The sequence below is a fragment of the Anomaloglossus baeobatrachus genome, unplaced genomic scaffold, assembly GCF_048569485.1.
Source record: "Anomaloglossus baeobatrachus isolate aAnoBae1 unplaced genomic scaffold, aAnoBae1.hap1 Scaffold_51, whole genome shotgun sequence".
NCBI lineage: Eukaryota > Metazoa > Chordata > Amphibia > Anura > Aromobatidae > Anomaloglossus > Anomaloglossus baeobatrachus.
The window spans coordinates 937,501-940,201 of NW_027444458.1; the positions used below are offsets into that span (position 1 = coordinate 937,501).

At 43.6% G+C, this 2,701-nt stretch overlaps 1 protein-coding gene across 1 annotated transcript in view; it reads left to right on the plus strand.

Annotated features, from left to right (window-relative positions):
* LOC142282558 (ferritin light chain, oocyte isoform-like) overlaps positions 1-1,811 on the plus strand; it is a 3,786-nt gene extending 1,975 nt beyond the window's left edge. The window contains exons 3-4 of the mRNA XM_075332990.1: positions 651-776; positions 1,617-1,811. Coding sequence (XP_075189105.1) covers positions 651-776; positions 1,617-1,766 — 276 coding nt within the window. The 3' untranslated portion in view covers positions 1,767-1,811. The remainder of the gene's footprint in view (positions 1-650; positions 777-1,616) is intronic.
* Positions 1,812-2,701: the final 890 nt, after the last annotated feature.

Here is a 2,701-nt window from a genome sequence, read left to right on the forward strand (position 1 = left end):
TGTTCATAAAATGCTGCTTTTTGTAGTCCCAGCAAAGTCGGATTTCTGAAACCTCATGCTCAAACACATGCACACTTTTATTTTATTTTTGTTTTCCTTTTCTATTTTGTCAAATACCTGTTTTTTTTTGCTGCAGGTTTCAAAGGAGCATGTCACTACTTCAGCATTTTTGCACTTTTTTTTTTTTTTTTTTTTTTTTTTTTCTCCAATTGATGCAACCCATTTTGTAGAAAAAAAAACCGCAATGACTCAAAGGAGACTTCCTGCCACAAGATCAGGTTTTGGTCAGGAAAAAAAACCATATATCTATATATCTCAAAATGGGTTGTATCAATTAAAAAAATGCTGCAAAGAATTGACATGCTCATTCTTTGAAATCTGCAGCAAAATTCAGGAAAAATCTGCATGTGTGCATGAGGTTTCAGAAATCTCGCTTTGTTGGGACTGAAACAGCTTTTTATTAGCATGAATTTGCATAAAACAAAGGTAAATCTGCAGAAAAAAATTAACAAAAAAAGCCCTCTGTGTGAACATGCCCAAAGTCTGTTTTGCACAAAATTATTTAACATGGATAGAATTTTTTTTATATTGTGTCATCTGCAGCTAGAAGTTCTCCTGCTATTAACTATTGTTTTGCTTTTCCCCTATAGAAAGCTGAGGCTGATGAATGGGGGAATGGCACCAATGCTATGGAGTACGCCCTGAAGCTTGAAAAGAGCGTAAATCAGGCTCTGCTGGACCTTCATAAGATCGCTACTGACCACGTGGACCCTCATGTAAGTGACTGTATAACTTGCATAGTACTGCAAGTTCATATTTGTGAATATTCCGCACAATAAAACTGTGTGATGTGATCCTGCACGGAATGTGCCATTTATGACGCTCTTCAAATGTTACCTTTCTCATTGTCAAACTGTTTCTTGGAGGCTCCCGCCTCTCCTTTGCCCCGAGCTGTCATCAGACCTGTTAGTCTGGGCCAAAGAGGCAAGTCAAAACTTCATGCACTAGACCTCCAATGTGACAGTCTCACCCTTATCAGCTAGACATGGTGCACAGCCCAAAACTGCAATTATCTGGAGTGTAAGGTCAAAGACACAGTGCGTTTTTGTGTTTTTGTTTTTTTTGTTTTTTATTTCCTGGTATCTAGAAATGGTGCAGACACTTCTACAGCCAAACGCTCAATGTGTGCCCATGGCCTTCATTGGGAAGAAGTTCTCCTTTTGTGCTCAATTTTCCTGACACCCTCCCCAAATTTATTCTTCACCCTGGACTGGACCCTGGACTCCCTATAACTGTAGAGTCCCCAGGAAACTAGTGTTCCATGGCCCCATTTTGGGGTACATAAAAAAAAAAAAAAAAAAAATACTAACCACCTTGATGGACAATTACCACATAATTATCCTGCAAAGTGCAGCAATCGGCATAATTATGCTTTGTCTATGGATATTATATTCCATTTTTTTAAAATGGAAGTTACTAAAATATTAAGATCTGACTCCTCCTGCGCAATCATTCTTTCTATGGGGGCTTCCATGTCCCCTGCCCCGTGCCTTAATCACCATTGACTTCACACTGCCCATGTAATGTGCTAATGTCCGGCATCTCTCCCCATGCAGATGTGTGACTTCCTGGAGGATGAATATCTGGAGAAGGAAGTGGAGCTGATCAAGAAACTGGGAGATCACATCACTAACCTGAAACGCGTGAAGGCGGCAGAAGTCGGCATGGGAGAATATCTCTTTGATAAGATGACCCTGGATGACTAATGTCCGGTGTGTGTGTGTGTGGTCACATACAAGAGCTATGGTGTGAAAATCAGGGAGGGAGGGGGGGCTCTGGGGTCAGGGATTTGCTCTGAAAAGTCAAATAAAAATTCTGTGCAGCAAAGATTGTCTCGTCTGGTGTCACATCCTCTATTTTGTCACTTTGTACAGAGTAACTATTAGAAATGACAGCTCCATGGTAAATGATTTGCCATAAACCATGTACAGAGCAAGGACACCACAGCGCCCTCCATCATGTAGTGGTCACTCCTGGGTACTGCAAGTCTCATTTAATTGATGGGTAAGTCCTCCCGATGTTTGGGAGACTCGCCTGAGCGTCTTGTAAAGTTCGGATTATGAGAACACTGTCTTGCATCCGAACACCAAACTTGGACTTTACAGTTATGTGATTGGGGGAGGGGTCTGTAAAACAAAGAATACAGCTAATAATAAACATTGTCATTATACTTACCGCTCCCGCGACGCGTCCTGCAGACTGTTTCCCACCGCTTCGGCTTCTGATCATCGCTGTGCTGTCCCAGTAACCAGCACTGACGATGGGACCTTCCATGACGTTGTACCACTCCGGTGTTGGTCGGGATGCTCGGATCGGAATCATGGTGGCTCGAGGGACCCGAGTTGGTGGATACTTTGCTCCGTGAAAGGGGGTATTTACAGGGTATTAGTTCGTGATGCCACCTGCGGGTTGCGGTAAAAGGAGTACTGCCACTGCTGGAAGGAGTACCGGGGCAGATGGTGTGGAGTAGCAAGGTTTCAATCCCTCCGCAGGTAGGGAAGGCCCTGGACTCAGGGTGTTGGTGCTTTGGGAAGACGGGGTGCAGGGGACCAGGGTACTCACTGTGGGTAGTCGTGGTGCTGGAGGTATTTTAGAAAGGGAGGCACACGCACACCTGCAGGTGAACCAAAGTCTGTGTACA